Source organism: Mytilus trossulus, chromosome 14, assembly GCF_036588685.1.
Source record: "Mytilus trossulus isolate FHL-02 chromosome 14, PNRI_Mtr1.1.1.hap1, whole genome shotgun sequence".
NCBI lineage: Eukaryota > Metazoa > Mollusca > Bivalvia > Mytilida > Mytilidae > Mytilus > Mytilus trossulus.
In genome coordinates, this window is record NC_086386.1 from 66,619,769 (window position 1) to 66,641,540 (window position 21,772).

The 21,772-nt window shown below is 32.3% G+C and overlaps 1 protein-coding gene across 1 annotated transcript in view; it reads right to left on the reverse strand.

Moving 5' to 3' along the window:
• The window catches only part of LOC134696240 (gamma-aminobutyric acid receptor subunit beta-like), a 52,601-nt gene that overhangs the window by 25,640 nt on the left and 5,189 nt on the right, over window positions 1-21,772 (reverse strand). The window contains exons 2-3 of the mRNA XM_063557923.1: window positions 11,667-11,755; window positions 5,737-5,804 (exon numbers count right to left, since the gene is read on the reverse strand). Of these exons, the coding sequence (XP_063413993.1) occupies window positions 5,737-5,804; window positions 11,667-11,755 (157 nt within the window). The remainder of the gene's footprint in view (window positions 1-5,736; window positions 5,805-11,666; window positions 11,756-21,772) is intronic.

A 21,772-nucleotide genomic window follows, 5' to 3' on the forward strand; every position in this document is an offset into this window, starting at 1 on the left:
TAAGGTAGGGTAAACAATTAAAATATAAGGTAGGGTTAACAATTAAAATATAAGGTAGGGTTAACAATGAAAATGTAAGGTAGGGTAAACAATTAAAATATAAGGTAGGGTTAACAATTAAAATATAAGGTAGAATAAACAATTAAAAAAAAAAGGTAGGGTAAACAATTAAAGTATATGGTAGGGTAAAAAAATAAAATATAAGGTAGGGTAAACAATTTAAGTATAAGGTAGGGTAAACAATTAAAATATAAGGTAGGGTAAAAAAATAAAATATAAGGTAGGGTTAACCATTTAAGTATAAGGTATTGTAATCAATTAAAGTATAAGTTGGGTAAACAATTAAAATATAAGGTAGAGTAAACAATTGAAATATAAGATAAGGTAAACAATTAAAATATAAGGTAGGGTTAACAATTAAGATATAAGGTTGGGTTAACAATTAAAATGTAAGGTAGGGTAAACAATTAAAATGTAAGGTAGGGTAAACAATTACAATGTAAGGTAGGGTAAACAATTAAAATGTAAAGTAGGGTAAACAATTTAAATATAAGGTAGGGTAAACAATTAAAGTATAAGGTAGGGTAAACAATTAAAATATAAGGTAGAGTAAATAGTTATCAAAAGTACCAGGATTATAATTTTATACGCCAGACGCGCGTTTCGTCTACATAAGACTCATCAGTGACGCTCAGATCAAAAAGTTAAAAAGCCAAACAAATACAAAGTTGAAGAGCATTGAGGACCCAAAATTCCAAAAAGTTGTGCCAAATACGTCTAAGGTAATCTACTCCTGGGGTAAGAAAATCCTTAGTTTTTCGAAAAATTCAAAATTTTGTTACCAGAAAATTTATAAAAATGACCATATAATTGATATTCATGTCAACACCGGAGTGCTGACTACTGGGCTGGTGATACCCTCGGGGACGAAACGTCCACCAGCAGTGGCATCGACCCAGTGGTGTAAATAGTTATCAAAAGTACCAGGATTATAATTTTATACGCCAGACGCGCGTTTCGTCTACATAAGACTCATCAGTGACGCTCAGATCAAAAAGTTAAAAAGCCAAACAAATACAAAGTTGAAGAGCATTGAGGACCCAAAATTCCAAAAAGTTGTGCCAAATACGTCTAAGGTAATCTACTCCTGGGGTAAGAAAATCCTTAGTTTTTCGAAAAATTCAAAATTTTGTTACCAGAAAATTTATAAAAATGACCATATAATTGATATTCATGTCAACACCGGAGTGCTGACTACTGGGCTGGTGATACCCTCGGGGACGAAACGTCCACCAGCAGTGGCATCGACCCAGTGGTGTAAATAGTTATCAAAAGTACCAGGATTATAATTTTATACGCCAGACGCGCGTTTCGTCTACATAAGACTCATCAGTGACGCTCAGATCAAAAAGTTAAAAAGCCAAACAAATACAAAGTTGAAGAGCATTGAGGACCCAAAATTCCAAAAAGTTGTGCCAAATACGTCTAAGGTAATCTACTCCTGGGGTAAGAAAATCCTTAGTTTTTCGAAAAATTCAAAATTTTGTTACCAGAAAATTTATAAAAACATTTGAAATATAAGGTAGGGTAAACAATTGAAATATAAGGTAGAATAAACAATTAAAGTATAAGGTAGGGTAAACAATTTAAATATAAGGTAGGGTAAACAATTAAAATGTAAAGTATGTAAACAATTGAAATATAAGGTAGTGTAAACAATTGAAATATAAGGTAGGGTAAACAATTAAAGTATAAAGTAGGCCAACAATTAAAATATAAGGTAGGTTAAAATATTAAAATATAAGATAGGGTAAACAATTAAAGTATACGGTAGGGTTAACAATTAAAGTATAAGTTGGGTAAACAATTAAGATATGAGGTAGGGTTAACAATTAAAATATAAGGTAGGGTTAACAATGAAAATGTAAGGTAGGGTAAACAATTAAAATATAAGGTAGGGTTAACAATTAAAATATAAGGTAGGGTTAACAATGAAAATGTAAGGTAGGGTAAACAATTAAAATATAAGGTAGGGTTAACAATTAAAATATAAGGTAGGGTTAACAATGAAAATGTAAGGTAGAGTAAACAATTAAAATGTAAGGTAGGGTAAACAATCAAAACATAAGGTAGGGTAAACAATTAAAATATAAGGTAGGGTAAACAATTAAAATATAAGGTAGGGTAAACAATTAAAATATAAGGTAGGGTAAACTATTAGAGTATAAGGTAGAATAAACAATTAAAGTATAAGGTAGGGTAAACAATTTAAATATAAGGTAGGGTAAACAATTAAAATATAAGGTAGAATAAACAATTAAAATATAAGGTAGGGTAAACAATTAAAGTATATGGTAGGGTAAAAAATTAAAATAATAAGGTAGGGTAAACAATTTAAGTATAAGGTAGGGTAAACAATTAAAATATAAGGTAGGGTAAAAAATAAAATATAAGGTAGGGTTAACCATTTAAGTATAAGGTATGGTAATCAATTAAAGTATAAGTTGGGTAAACAATTAAAATATAAGGTAGAGTAAACAATTGAAATATAAGGTAAGGTAAACAATTAAAATATAAGGTAGGGTTAACAATTAAAATATAAGGTTGGGTTAACAATTAAAATGTAAGGTAGGGTTAACAATTAAAATGTAAGGTAGGGTAAACAATTACAATGTAAGGTAGGGTAAACAATTAAAATGTAAAGTAGGGTAAACAATTAAAATGTAAAGCCTCGGTCACACCTTACCGGATAGCGCGAACGGACGCCTAACGGATAACTTTTTTTCAATCCGTTGAAGTCCGTTAGACGTCCGTCCATATCCGTTGCATGTCCGTTAAGCGTCCGTTTTATCCGTTTCATGTCCGTTAAGCGTCCGTTTCATCCGTTGACGTCCGTTCTGTCCGGTGGAAAATTTTGAGCATGTTCAAAACTTTGAACGGACGTCTAACGGATAAAATGTCCGTTGAACATCCGTTAGACGTCCGTTAGGCGTCCGTTTTGTACGGTACTCGTCCGTTTCGTTTCCGTTTTGTATCCGTTACGTGTCCGTTATACATCCGTTGGAGGTCTGGCAGATAAATTCACCAACGGACTTCTAACGGACGTCTAACGGATAAAACGAATGTATAACGGATGAGAAACGGACTTCTACCGGACGTATAACGGACAAAACGGATGATGAACGGATCTGAAACGAATAAAATTAATGCCAATTGAAAATTGAAAATTTCTTAAGGTTCATGAATTCTTATTATTCATAATCGATCTTAGAGTAAGGGCACATCTTCACAATCAAGCAGCTGTTAAACTTATTCAGGTCAGACACTGCCCTTTAGCGGCATTTTGAAAAACAAACAAAAAACAGTTACACAGAACTTTGACTCTGGAGGCTCACAAATCAAATAGATTTGCTTTCATTATATTGCATGTTTTTTTCAATTTTGTTTGGTAGTATTTGCATGAATTTTTATGTGATAGTCGGTTAAAAAGCTCACCAGAGCTCATGTTTTGTCTGTTATTATGTATATATATGCCGACTCTAAATAAAATCTATTTACTTAATTACATAACTAAAACTTTTTCAATTATATCAATGCGATTTACATGTATTATTATTGTCGCCTTTAATTTTTTCGTATATCTTGTTTATCCGTTTTATCCGGTACGCTTCCGTTAGGTGTCCGTTTTATGCGGTACTCGTCCGTTGGATGTACGTTCGACGTCCGTTCTGTCCGTTACGTCTCCGTTTCTCGTCCGTTGCATATCCGTTGCATGTCCGTTATGCATTCGTTAGGCGTCCGTTTTAGTTGGTCAGTACATCAACGGACGCCCAACGGATAACAATTTTGTCAACGGACAACTTTTATTTTCATCCGTTAGGCGTCCGTTCGTCTTATCCGGTAAGGTGTGACCGAGGCTTAAGGTAGGGTAAACAATTAAAATGTAAGGTAGGGTAAACAATTAAAATGTAAGGTAGGGTAAACAATTGAAATGTAAGGTAGGGTAAACAATTGAAATATGGGTAGAATAAACAATTAAAATATAAGGTAGGGCAAACAATTAAAATGTTAGGTAGGGTAAACAATTAAAATGTAAAGTAGGGTAAGCAATTGAAATATAAGGTAGGGTAAACAATTGAAATATAAGGTAGGGTAAACAATTAAAATATCAGGTAGGGTAAACAATTAAAAACTTAAAAAAACTGTTAACGACATTATACCGTTTCATCATATACAGTAATTCTTTTAAAATGCAGGTCCCTTGAGATTCAAGTAAATGACGAAGTATAGTGATGTGAACTGTTTTGACTAAGAAAATATTTCTGGTTTAAACTTTATTCAGCAAGCACATCTATTATAATAGCTTGTTTGAATGACATCATTGAATCTTTTTGTTTGAAAAATAAAAATAAGGAAATCTTTCAACGATATCATAATTATAATTTGCCAACAAAGCATTGAACGAGTTCTTGAAGTAATGTCAATCGACTTCTCCCATTCCGATAGTAATATAACTCTTGCCTAAGTATTGCCTCTGTTTGGCTGCACATGACGTAATTTACGCATGCAGTCAGAATGGAGTCGTCTAATCTGATGAATTGTGTAGATATTTTTACGTAACAACCCGTAGGTGGCCTACTGGGGACCTGATCTGAACGTAACAACCCGTAGGTGGCCTACTGGGGACCTGATCTGAACGTAACAACCCGTAGGTGGCCTACTGGGGACCTGATCTGAACGTAACAACCCGTAGGTGGCCTACTGGGGACCTGATATGCCTACGGGAATGCTAGATATCAACTCCCTTTCTAAATATAACATATCCAATGTTAAATTTTCAACTGTCATACCGATCGGCCTACATTGCATTACCTATTAGATAGGTGTTAACTATTTCTCGTCTACATATGCACGAAACAATTGCTACTGGACGTTTAGCAAGCAAAAAGCAAACAATGATTATAATGGTAAATTCTGATTATTCAGATAAATTATGTCCTACATATTTTTAGGTGATGTAATTTTTCAACCTTTCAGACCGGCTGACGTTTCCGTAACAAGTATTTGTCAATTAAAATCTCCTGCCATATGCGTCTCCATTATTTTTACTATCAAACTGATTTCTTTCGGTTCCTATATCAAAACATTGACTATTTGCAGGTTGAAATTTGTCAGACTTAATTTGCTTTGAAAATGCCAAAAATAATCTAAATTTCCGTTTAACCATGTGAAATTTACAAATCTTTACTTTTTCGTATCGATCGTTTGTTTCATAAAGTAAACTTAGGACTATGATTATCTATGCACTGAGAAGTAGTTCAACGAAAGTTTAATACAGAGCTCAAAACATCTTCATCATAATTTCATCACGTACATAGATAAAAAAAAAAACACAAAAAAACTAGCAGATACTTATGGCTGCTAGAATGTTTGATGCCATTTTTACATGGAACAGAGCAAACTTGTGAGCCTTTTTTTAATTCTTGTTCTTGTTATTTCAAAATATACCCATAACATTTTGTTTGTAATTTTTATTGTAAAATAAAAGATCGGGGATTAAATCATAGTTTGATTTAGTTTGATTTCTTATTCACCTCTTTTCGCACAAACCATCTGGAATACAGATATAACTTCAAAGTTCACTACAATCAACCACGTTCATACAAACTAATTTGACCTTAGCTATATTGCGTCCAACTTACGACGATTAACAAAATAAGACATACCTATACTTACCATATTTACTTCAGATATAGCGTCAAAGCTCACAACAATCAACTCGATACCGATGTCCAGTCTTTGGCCTACAAAATCCAACAAAAAGTATAAAAATGTGAGTATTTCAGAAATACTACCACTAGTGCATTAACACCACAAATATATTAAAAAATCTTAACAGTAAAGGAAAAAGATATATAAATGAATTCACCCTATATTTATTTAACACCGATATTGTGTTTATTGAGTCTTTACAGAAATAGATTTAATGATTGTAATATACACAAGAAAAAGTTAAGCATCCCTACGTTTTTTCGAATTGACAAACATTACGATAAGGGACCTGGGATCCTGGGACAATTGATGCCATGATTAGTAATGCAGACTGGAAGGATTTTTTTTCATTTCACTTAGAAAACGTCTATTGTAAGTCTGTTAACGTTATACATAGTTCAGTATTAAATATCGGGTGAAACCACCACGTGATTAGTTGCAGGCCTCAATCCTGCGGATTTCCTTATGCAACGTTGCTTCTAACTAACGTTATGTTTTACAGGTGGTTCGGTTGCCTGTACCCGACAGCCTAACGTGCCCCAAATATGCTCTATCTATTTAAATACAGGCTCGTGGCAGACCACGGAAGAGCAGTAACTGCTTCGCCTTGCAGAAATGCAGTAACCACCCTTGCACGATGCGGCCTAACGTTGTCATCCATAAACACAGGTCTTGCAGTTCATGGGTGGTTATAAAAATATGGTACTACTGGCCAAAGAACTTCTCTGATGTACTCATCACCATTAAGATTTCATCTTATAGTGACCAAGTCCAATGTGCTGTCATGAGAGATGCATCCCCATACCATCACAGCGCCTCCATCGTAAGGGACAGTTGCTTTGATGTTCTTAGGAGTATGTGCTGTATTCTAATGTCTCAAAACTCTTAATCTGCCATCTGTTACATGCAGAAGAAACCGGTTCTCGTCTGACCATTAATGGATCTCGCACCAGTTTATCAAGTTTCAACCACAACGAGCTAAGCACCTTGCCAAACGCAGTTGTCGATTTCGGTCAGTTAACATGGGACGCCTTATTACCCTTCTCGACTTCAGTCGAACTGATTTCAACCGGTTCCTCAAGGTTTTGGTTGATAACTGTCTATGAGGTAACCATTGCCTTTAAAAAACAGGACTTATGACAGATTTCAAATACATGCTTTAACGTTGTTTTCTGTCTGTTTCATTAGAATGGAGATAGCAATATTGAATTTTAAGCGCTGACGGCATCAAATGAGGATTTAATGGTCGCAAATACCAGTACGTGCCGCCAGTAAAAAAAAATTACGACCATCAAATTTTTAATTGATGTCATCGGAGCTTAAAATACAATACTGTTATCTCCATATCTCCTAAATATACATTCCTGACAAATGCAAGTAGTTTCTGTCTTGGAACGTGGCGCAATAATGCTGTGGGGCTGAACACGTTTAGCGATATCGTAACTTCTTCCAATACCTCTAGCCAATGTGGAAAAATATAAACCACACAAAAAAACGCTCAGTAAAATTCTGTTTAATTAAAGAAGTCCAAGTCTGATGAACAGAGAAACTAAGCTAAATTATCAACATAAGCCAATATTTGTTTGTTCATGTTAGTACCATGGTACTGAACTGTTGGTTTGAAAGTGTTCTACTTGAAATTGGGCTTAATATGAATTTGTCGGGAAAAAAAAATACTTAAATCAAACTACAATAGATGACTTGAAGAGAGTCTGAGAAAAAGATTAAAAATACCAACTACTCAAGCTGTAATCAGGTAAGTGGTTTTCTAACATATTGAAACGTGTTAAAGTTAAGTTGTTCGTGTTATTTTTTCGTGTGCGCTGTTTATAATTTCTCCATACAGTCGCCTCGTTGAAACATGATTTGTTTCAGTTTAAGTTTCAGCGATTTGAGGTTTTTTTTGTCATTTTTATTGAGTTTAACATAAATAAACTCACCATAGATACCAGGATCAAATTTTGTATAAACCCGTGTCTGTGTTATTTTTGAAAACATCATGTAACAATCATTCATAATAGGAAGGTTCATATCTTTTCAATTAAATGTTGCATACACAACATTTTTTATATTAGATAGTGACCTAGTAGGAATATAAGCTTGTTCTTACACTTGTTGCCTTCCATATTCTTCAATTGATTTCTTGAGTAATAATAACCTACTTTAACATAGACTTTATAAATTTGCTATGGTTTTTACATTTATCTTCGTTCCTTTTGTGTAACTTTTATAGTCGAACGTTCAAAGTTCTTTCCTTAACATATCTTAATATTTGATTACGTAACATCAATTCCCTCATAAACTTGTGGATGCACTTTGTTTATTCATTTTCCAGTGAAATTAGTTTTTGATTTATTGACATTTCGTTTGACAGAAAATCAGTTCCTAATCATGTGCACGATTAACTGCATGCATAATATAATATTTTGTATTTGATTACACTTTGAAATTACTCGTTTGTTTGAAGGATTATTGAGTAAAACAGACGGTTTTTGATCCAATACAGTATATTTACACAAGGTATCAGGAATTTTACAAGGGATAATATAAAATAGATTTTCTGTAAAATTGATATGTAAAATGCCATTAATATATATGATTAAAAAGATTTTACGATAAATGAAAATGAATTTTTGATTGATTAATCACAAAAAGAGGACCTAAATCTCTGAAGAAAATGAAAACCAAAGAAATAAGTGTATTTAACAATAAACTATTGTCTATGCAAATGTCAAAGTTTAATTCGACTTAAATCTGGATATTTTTTTAAATCAGCCAAGACAACCGAAAACACAATTATTTCAAAGGCATATATTTATATAGCGAAGTGGACTAAACACAGTTACATTAATATATAGCGACGTTTTCACTTACCACATGATGCGAGATTTTGACTAACCACAGTCATAGAAAACTTTGCAGAGCTTTGAATAACCACATGCTCTTTATTATATTCTGATATAAGGTTTTTACTAACCACGAGTTTATGAACATGTAGAGAGGTTTTTGTCTATCCAGAGGCATATCAACATGAAGCGAGATTAGAATAAATACAGTCACAATGCCATGTAGTGAGGTTTTAAATAACCAAATGCTTATAACATATGGTGAGATGAGGGTTTGACTAACCAAAGATTTGGTAACAATTAGCGAAGATTAAGAAAATAAGTCACATTACCATGTAGTTAGGTTTTGACTGACCACAAGCAGGCTCTTTGGAAAATGCATGCATGTACAAATAGACCGGTATGGGGGGAAATCGGTAATACCTTCACGCTCTTTAACATGTAGTGAGGTATGACTAACCACTGTCACATCAACGTGTAGGGAATTTTGGGATATTTTGAGATTTTCTGACTTAAGTTTGATGTTTTCTGAAAATCCTTGAAAGATTTCTTATCGGAAAATTTAGGGAAATGGTGACGTTTGGGCATTACAGTGGTATTTTTTTAACTGAAGGCGTTAAAGTAGTCAAGAAATAAAGTTTGCAATCATGTTCAGCTAGTTGAAAAACTTTTTCTTTATTTAAAACACATTTTGCAGTCTAATGCTGTATGTATATCATAAAGCTAAGCGCAGTAAAATCAGTTAAATGATAAATCTTATGTATTCTTCTGCTATATAGACGATGTCCTCTCACAGAACAGGGCGTCAACGATGAGGGAAACCAATAATGTATATCCATATAAGAACCTGTGATGACAAACTGCATGTAAAACTATTAACCCTTTAACCTGGCACAATTGTGTTAATAAAACAACACAAGAAAAAAAACATGGTATACATCAGTTCGAAAGGACTCGTCATTATATTTATTTAAATATAATGGTATTCTATTTGCATTAAACTATAAAATAAATGAAAAAGGCAATAGTTAATTTAATTTAAGATGTATAATGACTAACGGAAGTGGTTTTTAGTTGTCACGTAATACATATCTGACTGCTGTATCTAATCATAGTATCTGGACCATGTGTTATTAGTTGTCGTTTGTCAGTATTTGTTATTTCATTTCTCAAAAGTGTCAGTTTTTGTTGTTATATGTTGCACTGTCTATAGTTTTAGGATATTCGTATTATCCTTTTAAAGCAATATTATACCTCAAAACATACAGACAAAGGAAAATTATCTTAACTCCTTTTTGAATATCAAATATTGCATAAAAAAATGAAAGCCATTGATGTCCAGAAAACCGAGTAAAAAGTAAAATCACAAAAATACTGAACTCCGAGGAAAATCCAAATCGGGAAGTCCCTAATCAAATGGAAAAGTCAATAGCACAAACACATTTAACAATTGGATAACAACAATCGTATTTATGATTTGGGACAGGGATATTTTATGTAGAAAATGGTGGATGGAACCTGGTTTTATAAACAGCTAGACCTCTCACTTATATGACAGTCTTATCAAATTCTTTTGTTTTGACAACGATGTGCGAACAAAACAAATCGACATAAATGGTAAAAAGGTCAAAAATAAAACTTTGTGTTGATTAAGATAGAATGGATGTCTTCCGCCTTTTTGGATTGTAAATTCAACTTTAATAAACCTAACCTAAAACTTTTTTTGGGTAATTTGTTTTTTTCTACTCTGTCATATACGGGGATAAACTCAAATACTTTTCTTCATTCGGTTTAAAGTAAAAAAAAATCCAAGTTTTATAACCCCATCAGTATTTTTTTTCTTTTCTGAAAGCACATTTCTGTACATTAATTTTCATAATGCATCTTAAAAATTCAATAGTTTACTTTTCTTTCTATCACTAAATATTATGTTATTATAGTTAATTTTCCATCAACATGTAATGTGTAAAAAGTTCTGTGTCAGTACTTTTTTTCATTCTTTTGAAAACATAGCATAAAGCAAACTTTATATCTGTTATTATTAACAACTCCTATCGCTATTGATTTGGATCCCTAAATTAGAGACTATAGATACCAAAGGGACATTCAAACTCATTATTACATAAACTGACAAGACTATATCAGAAAAGAAGAAAGAAGTATACCAAAATACATACAACTGGTATCAGTACACACAACCCAATATTGAAAATTAAACACTGAGCAACCCGAACGCCACCAAAAACTGGATGTGCTTGTATGTGCCTCGGGATGGCAAACTAATTCTGCTACACATGTGTAATCACCAATAAGTCTCTTTCGGTAGTTCACATACGGGAAAAGAAACCGGATTGTGGACATTTGGAGCATTTTAACATCAAATGAACAATGTTTGATGCTCAGAATGAGGATGTTTGATTTTGAATTATGTTGTTATTACAACCAACGTAAAATTTGTGTGACTATTGATAATTGAATTGTCTATATTTGTTCTTCTGAAAAAATGATTTACACTGAACTGACCAGGGTTTAGCTATTTGACCACCAATATCAATGTGATATGATTCTTATTAAATTACTGAACGATGCATCGAATCAAACAGGTTTACGAAGCGTATAACTAATTAATGAAAAACACATAAATCACTTTTATATCGACAGATACGACGAAAACTGGACGCAGATTAAATAATAATGAATGACAGATCACCAGTTAAATTATTTTCGTTATAAATATTGAAAACAATGGTCTCATATTGAGATTGATTTCGGCTTTTGGAAGGTGTTTTAGCTTCGGTTTTGTTATACTTGTCATTTATAATAAATTGGTTTACTGAGCGTGAACAATAGATAAACTGCAAAAACAATACGATGAGCGAGAAACTAAGATTTTCAGTTTTGTTTACTGACTCTAATAAATGATATTGAAGTTACAGTTCTGATAAAACAAATCTAGGTCACTAGATAGTTGTTCATATGATGACATGTATCACTAAAAACTCAACATTTACAGTGATAATCAGATTTAGACATACATAATTAACATACCTCCAAAGTTAGGCCTTAAACGGATGTCGTAGCTTTTCAATAAATTATCAAGAGTGGTTGACGTGTTACGAAGCGAAGTCAGACATCCACTGAAATATAAAGAAATTGAGATTGATTAAGATGATAGCACCCTTTCTGGTTTTTTTCTTCAACGAGACAACGTAAATGTTGAAATCAGCACATATTCAGACAATATTTTTATTTATCTCTAAAAGTACTGACTATGATTCGTTTTATTTCATGTTCAAAGAAATGAAGTTTCAATTGACATGGTCTCTGGTGAATAGTTGTCTCATTAGCAATAATAATCCATCAATCTTTCTATTTTCATGTTGTGTTTTTTTTTTATTGAACATATGATATTGATTCCAACCCGTACGACACATGTTTATGAAAGAAGAGAAAAATCCCTTTGTTAACATAAGGGAAAATAATCCAATTGATAAAATGTTTTGACAAAATCAAAATGTAAATGACATGAAACAAACCGTCAAAACCATGTAGCATTTACATTTTGATTACCCCAAATACAATAATAAAATTCATGAACCTGCAACCAATATGACAAAAGTCTGACAATTTTTATAAAGTCTGTACAGAAGCACGGTCTGTAGAACGGATATTTTTTTCGAGGACAGATAGGTCATCATCAACATTACAAGCTTAAGTTATTTTTTTTTATAGATCTAAAAAAGTGCATTTTTTATTTCCGTGTTAAGTATGATAAAAATAAAAAAGAAAGTACAGTGAAAGTATAATAAAGAGAGAGTAAATCATAGCAAGTCGTACAGACAATAGTAAATGATCAATTGTATAGTTTTATGTATGCGCGATGAAAAGTTAAAAAAAGTTAACTATTTTTATCATGTGTTCAGCACACTACATCGCCTCGGATGTCTTGATGGGCGAGGTCGACTTTAGAGTAGGAGGTAATTAATTTGATCACAGTTTGATCAAGACATTTGTCCTTTTCGTATTTTAATATTAAAAAAAAATGGTTGTTTTAATTTTTTGCATATAAGGCAGAACGTCAGATGATAGCCAGGGTTGCCTGTCAAACAATTTATTACCCTGTAAACCAAATTCAATTCACCGCTCAATAAAACGTAACACTAGGTAAATATATGTAGCATTTTTATTTTATCGTCCTGAAAATTAATGACCAGGATGACAAACAACCGGGTAGCATGTTCATACAAACAGAATGAATTTTAACTAGAATTAAGTCAATAGAAAGGAACTCTGTCATCATATTGAATTCATGTCTGCAGGCATTTGTTTAATATAATTATATATATGGCCACAAGTAAACAAAAATTCTGTTAAGTATGAAATTTAAATTAAGATCCATTTTGTTACATCTTGTGATCAAATTTATTTGGCAATCGCCAATGGCAGACAGCAGGGTTAAAGAACATCAGTTTTCGACCTGTTAGTCAAATGCGTTTTGTTTAAATATACTTTTACACTTTTTTGGTCTTTTGGAAAATGTTGTTTGTGCTGTTTTTAGACCCTTTTACAACGAAATTTGTTTTACATGCCCACGTATAAAAATTGCGGTATTTATCCAACGCAATCATAGGTTTGAACGTAGTTTTTAATTTAGACTCGTTTATATTTATTCGTTTGGGCTTGTATCATATTTTCCATCCGGTTTATATGATCCGTTCATCCTAAATAATAATATGGTACTGTAGAATTGTACAATGTATTCAGGAATTCTAACTGATGTATTTTGAGATATACTTTAAGCTTCTATTCAAACTTGAGAGTTTTTGTAACAGTTATGATGCAACAGAGTATAAGAACAGTTTTATAGGAGACCTTATTTATCCTTACATACGTTGAAGACCATAAAAAAGTACCAAAAAATATACTAGATTTAACAATCCCATATATTCACCACTGAGGTAGAAATAACACACAAGACTAAGTTTGGTTATTGATTAACTTTTCCAGAGTGAGTTGAAATCCAGTAACAAAACTTATGAATTATTTGGTAATTTACGGACACAATGTACAATTTATATAACACTAGTACTGAAGAGCTGGTCTGTCCGACTTATGTACAAACTGTAGCTCAATTAGTAAAGTTTGTCTGTAGCAGGAACGATTCTGCTTGAGATTTCGGGAATGCGGACCACAGCTTGTTCTGGTTTGTGAACTGATTTATACGGAGACGATTGATGTCAAATGTAACAGCGTTAAGAAATATCTAAGTAAATGAAAACCAAACACAGAGAAAACAATATATAATTTAATCAATAAAATACAACTTTTATCGTCTTAAGCCAAACGTACATTTAAGTAGAAATGGAGAATGCAATAAGGCAAGTAGCAGATGCACTAACCTAAAGAATGGTTGGACTGAATTTCAGTCCTCAGAGGATTCTACATCTTAATCTCAATCCAGTTATATCAAATAAGTATCTCGCAAAAAGGTAATCAAAGGTTTTGCAACGATGCAAATATCAATCTTTACAATATAAATGAATATCTTTAACCAATGAATTCAAATAGCAAAAGCTTTGCAATTTAACAAATATATACTGAATAAACTTCATGGAAATTCTTAAATAAAGAAATATGAAATTTATAGTTTAAACAAGGGAAATAATATTGACATAATAATCCTCACTGCCACATAACCAACGTTGTTTTTGATGAAATAAAAGCTAGAAGTGTGCGTTCAACGGTGCAAATTATAATATTTTGCTTCGGTTGCTAGAACAAATTTAAATCATTCGACACAAACTTATCAATTTTCAACAAAGGGAAAAACGCATCTCCATTACGCAGGTAGAAAGTTGCAATTAGTTATCAAAGGTACCAGGATTATAATTTAGTACGCCAGACGCGCGTTTCGTCTACATAAGACTCATCAGTGACGCTCATATCGTCATATAATAAATCATTGTTTTGATCATTTACCAGTGTTTATTTAAAAAATCACAGATATAATCGTTTTTTGACTTATTTTGTGTTCAAACATGCAAAATGTTCTTCAATGTTCGACACGTTTCAGTATATTTCATACAGCACTCATGATAAAACACTCTTATCTCGCATGATTTCTATTTGGTTGTCAACATAAACAGTCCAAACTGTGAGGGAAATGTCTGGAGACGGATAAGTTATTGCTATTCATTTGTCAAACTACATTAGTTACACTTTAATGCGACACAGTAAAATGTATATATACACAAAAGAATTCTCCGAGGATCTCTAGACTTGGTCACTTGACATTTGGAGATGAGAATTATAACTAAATAGGAAGATTACGTTCGGATAAGATTTTTCTTTGTGCTATTCTTTTTTAATATTCTGTTATGAAAAATATTTGTATGTTTTGAAGTCATCGATTAGCGAGCAATTTACGTGGTTGCAAAAAATCAATAACCGCTAACGTAGGTTGTATTCGATGCTTAATGTTACCATCAAATCTGAAACATTTGTTATGACTTTCGACTGATACTACTATTCATGTGTTTCCATCTATCATACTACCAGTTCCTGCTCAACCAGTTCAATATCTTCAGCGAAAAACAATTTAAAAATTAAGAAGATTCGTTGTAACCGTGTAAAATTGCTAGAACCACCTAGATACCATGGTTGAAACTATGTATTTGCGCCGGACGCGCGTTTAGCCTACACAAGACTCACCAGTGACTCTCAAATGAAAAAAAGTTTACAATGAAGTACAAAGATGAAGAACATTGAGGACCTAAAATTCCTAAACATTTTGCCAAATACAGCTAAGGTAACATATTCCTGATTAAAAACACATCCTACAGTTCGCCAGAAAAGAAAAAAAAATATTTGTGGATCAGTTAACCTCTGTTATTCTGGATTATTGTCTGGTATTTTTCATCGGTAAAACATATTTATGATAAATATACAATCTAATGACTCCTAAATATAACTGGTTTCCTGAAGTGGTATTCTGAAATGTGTTAAAATGCTGACAAATTTTCACAATCAAATATAAGAGTTGTTTAAGAAAATCAGAACTATAAAGAACTACAATAATAACTAAAATAGAGGCGAAATATGCGACACAATAGCCTGCAGAACACGAAAAGTCGAGGAAATACTGCTAAGTCATTGAAATAAATATGTAGAACTTCAACAAAACACTTAATTAAAAATAAAAACTGAGCAACAATAACTGAAAAAATGAAAAATAAAGACTTGGGTAAACATAGTTGCTCCAGTATAATGAACACTTGAACCAGTCTTATTGCCCATATAAGTACATATTCGATAACATGTCTCACTCGATGTTGAAAAAATAAGAGGGGATAATGACGGGATTGGGTTAACAATATCGTAAACACAGACATTTCGTAATGACCAGCCAACTGTACCACTAGAAAACATGGCTCAATAGTTTCCATATAAGCGGACATTTCAATCAAGGAAACAGTGCTATAGAACGAAAGGTGTGGAATATCGTATCAAGTAGGAGAGTTTAGTTCTAAACTGATACTTATCCTCAATTCCGAGATGCAAGTCAAGATAGAAGGCAAATGTAATCGTATATGTGGTTTTCTTTATTTTAATTTTGATCGAATAGATGCGTCCAACAGACTCACTATAAACTTTGAATACTTTTGTCAGAGAGTATCATCTATAAAGCGGAACATGAAATTAAAGAAAAATGATAACTTCTTTTTATTTCATATGAGAACATCAGTATTCAGATATTCAAGTATTGATGGCATTTTGGCATCTTTCTTGTCAAACGTATAATTAACAAAATCAAGGAGCTTAAAAGAGTATTCAATACGGAAAGTCCCTAATTAAAGAGTACCATACAATGACATCACGGTTCAGCTTGTATTCATTAACTGTAAACGAATGGAAAACATATGTCTTATTCCTGACTAGGCATATGCTTTTTGTTATGTTAAAATAAGTGGATTAACCCAGGTTTAATAGCTAGCAAAATACTTTGTATGACTAAATATAAACAATATATGGCACATACTGAATCTACTTGCTAAAATGAATAACATTAGTAATGGAGTTATCGACATTGTCTTGAGTGTTAAAAGTTTCACTGTTACTCCTTCTTAGTTTTAAAATATAATATCAAAAGGTATGTTTGGCCCTACTTTTTATTGTTTGCAAAACAGACCACTATATTTGCAATTGATTTGGTGTTTTAAATTGAGCAAAAATCAACTGTCAAGCTAATTCCATTTGATTATGCTGATGGATTGCCGTTTGACGTTTTGTAATAAATTCTACATGAAATCAAGACTAGTAAATGTTAATGTTATCTAAATGTGTTTTGTACTAGACCGACACATTGCACCAAGATTTCAATGTGCTGTTTCACTGGGCATCAGATCACAGGAAGACATGTCACTATACCATTAGACATGTTTCAGTGCCAGTCATTTTTTTTCTTCTAAAAATACCTTTATCGTAAATTCAAAACGCTCAAAACAAACACTTGAAAGTTACGACTGCGTTTATATTTCATTATCTACCAGGCAAATAAAAAGATATAGTTTCGCATGGTATTTTAACATTGGCGACCGAAACGAAGATCATTAAAAACATAAAAAGCGTGATAAAAACGTTTAATTGTTTCATGCGTCCGAAGCGCTTTTTTCTGGCAAATTACAACCATTCAAAATGTTTACATTAGTCCCTAAGATATTAGAATGAATAGCGTTTTTAATGAATCATAAATGTATTCACACAAATTATTTTAACCTTTGACGGTGTTGTATTGATTATATTTATATGATGGACGAATTCAAATATTAGTATTTGATAATTGACAAGCGTGATGTATTGGCCTATACATAACAGAATTTGGATACTTTCTGGAGAAATTTCAACATCATAACAAGTGCAATATCTAAATATATTCTAATTCGATTTTCTTATGTTAACATAGGAAAAAAAACATTGATTAAAATAAATATTCTGAGGATTAAAAGATATTTAAATGTATCCGCGCCTGTTGATATTTTGTTTATTTAACCATCTTATAAGTATTTTCACTATATAAGAGCCCTGCATTTAATTGAAATTTGACTTTAGGTTGTGTTTTGTAGTGAGCTGATGCAATCCTTTGAAGATGTATCGGCAAGGAAACATCATTTAATCATTTTCTTGATATTTTATTACTTATACTATATTTTGTAGAATACAGGATACTCTTCAATTGTTAATAATCCAACAATGATATCATTTTTTATGTATGATACTAGTTTGACTATGGATTGTAGACAAATAGAATACTAAGTATCCTTTAGAGCATGAACATTTTAAACAAAAAAAGACTAGAAAAAAAAACCCGACTTAAATTTATTTCACTTGCTAGAAATGAAAAAAAAATAGTATTCAATCAATGCACCCAACGCCCATTGGAAGCCTATGTTTTTAAAGTATACAAATAATATAAAAAAGATGTGGTATGATTGCCAATGAGACAACTATCCACAAAAGACCAAAATGACACAAACATTAACAATTATAGGTCACCGTACGGCCTTCAACAATGAGCAAAGCCCAAACCGCATATAGTCAGCTATAAGAGGCCCCGATAAGACAATGTAAAACAATTCAAACGAGAAAACTAACGGCCTTATTTATGTAAAAAAAAAATGAACGAAAAACAAATATGTAACACATAAACAAACGACAACCACTGAATTACAGGCTCCTGACTTGAGACAGGCACATACATAAATAATGTGGCGGTGTTAAACATGTTAGCGGGATCCCCAACCCTCCCCTAACCTGGGACAGTGGTATAACAGTACAACATAAGAACGAACTATAAAAATAAGTTGAAAAAGGCTTAACTCATCAGATAATACTTTAGTACTATTTAAGACTGAATATTACAACGTTGTGGTAATTAAACATTTCATGAAAATCTAAGAGGTAAAAAGTACAAAAAAATATATAAAATACTCTTGACCTCACTAACTCAAGTCTTATATAAAAATACAACATATGACCAGTGTCTATTTACGTGGATGTCATCAAATATTTGTCACCGTACTGCATTAATCAACGAGATAACACCTACCGTATGATAACCTATAAAAGGTAGCGTAAAAAACCCAGGTAGACAAAAGTCTGAAAGTCAAACAAATATGAAGGACACCACCAAATGACAACATAAAGACGAAAGATACCAAAAAAAAAGTTAGTCAAAAACAAACTGACAATATCATGACAAAAAACGAAGAACTGTTAAAATACAATCAACAGTATACAAAACACGTCAAAGAAACTAAAAACTGACAACGACAACAAATTAATCAAAAGCACCGGACTTAAACAACAAAAGAAACGGACATACAAAACAGAACTATACATACCGTAAGAACAGACAAACGTACATCACAGTTTAATAAACAGAGATAAACAGTAAAAAAAAGCGCAATTATATTTAGGCATATTTGATTCACTTAAAGTTCGTTTCGGTAAAATTCTGCGGTATACTACTAGTTATAGAATTAACTATTCACAGAAAATTCATTACCATGATGACTTCTCAGTATTTTTTGTGTTATATACATTGAACTTGATACGGATTTTTCTGTACTTAATTTGGTCATAGACTGATGTATAGACTATATTAACAAGGCTCACTTTGTGAATACTTTCATCTTTCATGTCTTTATGATAACCTTATCACCAAAACTTACTCGTTTTCGATTTCAATGAGCACAATCTATGTACTTCTGGTAAATTATTAAGTCAGATTTCATAACCACAAACTACTTTAAATTTTTACTTAAGTCTTCCATAGGTACAAAGATTTGGTCTGCAATTTTGGCGGTACCTAAAGGTACATAATGTTGAACGGGATAGCATATTCTTTATATTACGGCGATGTTATATCCCGATATCGAAAAAACTTGCATACAATCCAGGTAAACTTATCAATCCTTTTAATAAACTTATTCTAAAAGGTTGTCTTTTCAATAGTTTTATTTGTAGAAATATCTATTTTGTTATCAGTATATTACATCCATACTAAATATTACACATATGTTCTTTCACGGTACTACATGGTATGATACTAAACCCCTAACGGGAAGTTTGTGTCTGATATTCATATGATGATATCATAATCTTTCAATCAGTTTAATTGAAGTCTGGAGCTGGCATGTCATTTAACTGCTAGTAGTCTGTTGTTATTTATGTATTATTGTCATTTTGTTTATTTTCTTTGGTTACATCTTCTGACATCAGACTCGGACTTCTCTTGAATAAACTCATCATAGATACCAGGACTTAATTTAGTATATACGCCAGACACGCGTTTCGTCTAATAAAAAAAAGACTCATCAGTGACGCTCGAATCCAAAATAAAGTACAAAGTTGAAGAGCTTTGAGGACCCATATTCCCAAAGGTTTTTCAAAATACAGCTAAGGTAATCTATGCCTGAGGTAGAAAAGCCTTAGTATTTCAAAAAATTCAAAATGTTGTAAACAGTTAATTTATGAATATAACCATATCAATGATAATTCATGTCAGCACAAAAATGCTGACTACTGGGCTTGTGATACCCTCGGGAAAATAAATCTCTAACAGCAGTGGCATCGACCCAGTGATAGTAAATGAACTGAATTTTAATGTGTGTATTGTTATGCGTTTACTTCTCTACATTGGCTAGAGGTATAGGGGGAGGGTCGAGATTTCATAAATATGTTTAACCCCGCCTCATTTTTGCACCTGTCCCAAGTCGGGAGCCTCTGGCCTTTGTAAGTCTTGCATTATTCTAATTTTAGTTTCTTGTGTACAATTTGGAGTTTAGTATGGCGTTCATTATCACTGAACTAGTATATATATGTTAAGGGGCTAGCTGAATGACGCCTCCGGGTGCGGGAATTTCTCGCCACATTGAAGACCTGTTGGTGACCTTCTGCTGTTGTTTTTTTTCTATGATCGGGTTGTTGTCTCTTTGACACATTCCCAAATTCCATTCTCAATTTTACAATATGTCGATAACTTTAGTTTTGCATTACACAAGGTCATGCTTTTCACTGGTTGTGACGTCATTACATTAAATCAGGGGAAGTTGAGGGGAAGTACCAGTACATGCCCCATCTACTCTATGTTTTTGTTACATGTAAAATCACAAAATTATTTGTATTCAGCCTTTTTAAACTGATTTTTTTATAGTAAGGGGCCTCATTCTGTTTGTGCCTGCACTAACCGAGGAGCCATAGTTCAGTGGTTGTTAATAAAGCGAAAACCATTCGGGTCATAACAAAAACCAAGGGCAACACTGCAGTGAAACACAGACAAACGCTAGGCGGTTAGTTTTCTTAATTGAATTGTTACATATTTTTCATGTCTGTGCTTTTTATAGCTGTGCATATTGTTTAATTTTTCTCATGGTTTGAGGCCGTACGATTGCCTATAATTGCTCACATCCACTTCATTGAAACTTTTATAAATAGATGTCTCATTGGCAATCATACCACATATCCTTATTTTTTAATTAGATATTGTCAAGGAGAAGATTCACAAATCTAATCGTCATATCATGGCAATTTCAGATTATTATTTCTACATCTAGTATATTTACCTTTTTCATCATAAAGCAGGATTTATATTGATTGCAGCAAATACAGTTGCAATCAAATCTCGTTTTAATAAAATTTGAAACTTTCTCCTGTTTAATAATAATATGTAGATAGTAAAGAAACCATGAGTATCAGCTGATTAAAAATGATCATCGAAAGTGCAAAACTTATCTAGTACAAATATCGTTAGTTTGTGCACCCCAAAAAAAGTTAGTTGAATATTTTTCATATTCTTCGATACAAAAAGTAATACAGCTTTATTTAATATTAGTCAGTTAAAGTGATTATAACATTCAATAGAAGCCGACTTGATAAGTCTGACTCCTACAGACACCATCACGGTTGCAAGTATACAATTGATAAAGCTAAATTTTAAGCTTGAATTACAATTGATTCTTCACTTTACGAAAATTTCTAATCATGGAAATCATAATAATTTGTACAGTTACACCATTATTTAAGCAACGAGTGTTTAATTATTTTTTTATTACAATCAAATCAACACTTTTATTATCGAGAGTTTACCTCAAGAT